This window comes from Penaeus monodon, chromosome 32 (genome assembly GCF_015228065.2).
Source record: "Penaeus monodon isolate SGIC_2016 chromosome 32, NSTDA_Pmon_1, whole genome shotgun sequence".
NCBI classification, from domain to species: Eukaryota; Metazoa; Arthropoda; class Malacostraca; order Decapoda; family Penaeidae; genus Penaeus; species Penaeus monodon.
The window spans coordinates 28,269,712-28,270,347 of NC_051417.1; the positions used below are offsets into that span (position 1 = coordinate 28,269,712).

Genomic DNA, 636 nt, shown 5'->3' on the forward strand with positions numbered 1-636 from the left:
ATCCTCTTCTGCCTGCACGTGAGCTGGGCCAGCGTTTTGGTCCTCGTGCACTGGCTGGGCGCCCTCGTGTGGCTCGGCCTGCAGGAGGAGCTCGAGCCGACGACGCTCGGGCCCTTCCGCAAGATCCTGCGCCGCGCCTTCCTGGCTTACCTCCTGCTGTGGGATTTCCACGTGTTCCGCGACGACGCCTCCGCCATGACGGTGTGCGCCCGCCCGCGCCTCCCCGCCGCCTACTACACCATCACGGCCATCCAGAACGTGGCGGTGACAGCCACGTGGTACAGCGCGGGGAAAGCCACCCTGCCTGTCATCCGCACCGCCGCCATCTCGTCCGTGCTGGCCGCCCAGGCCGTGGCATTACTGCTCTTGGCGCTCTCCTACCTCTACTGCTCCTCGCTTCTGCCGTCGTGGCCTCGCAATAAGGCCTCCGCCCTCGCCAGGACGGCCTCACTAGTCACCCCCTGCGCCAAGGTCGCCCCTCCAGCCACCCCGCCTGCGGACACCCCGGAGCACCACGACAACGGCTCCTACGTGGACTTCAAGGACGTAGAAGACGGCGTCGTGCCAGAAGTGAGCAAGGCCAAGGCGGATCCAGAGGACCTGAGGGAGGTGGTTCTGACGCCCATGAAGAGCCTT

General features: G+C 67.0%; 1 protein-coding gene across 1 annotated transcript in view; it reads left to right on the forward strand.

Annotated features, from left to right (window-relative positions):
• LOC119593783 overlaps positions 1 to 636 on the forward strand; it is a gene marked incomplete in the record, with an annotated part of 165,707 nt that overhangs the window by 163,790 nt on the left and 1,281 nt on the right. Inside the window, 1 exon segment of the mRNA XM_037942807.1 lies at positions 1 to 636. Coding sequence (XP_037798735.1) covers positions 1 to 636 — 636 coding nt within the window.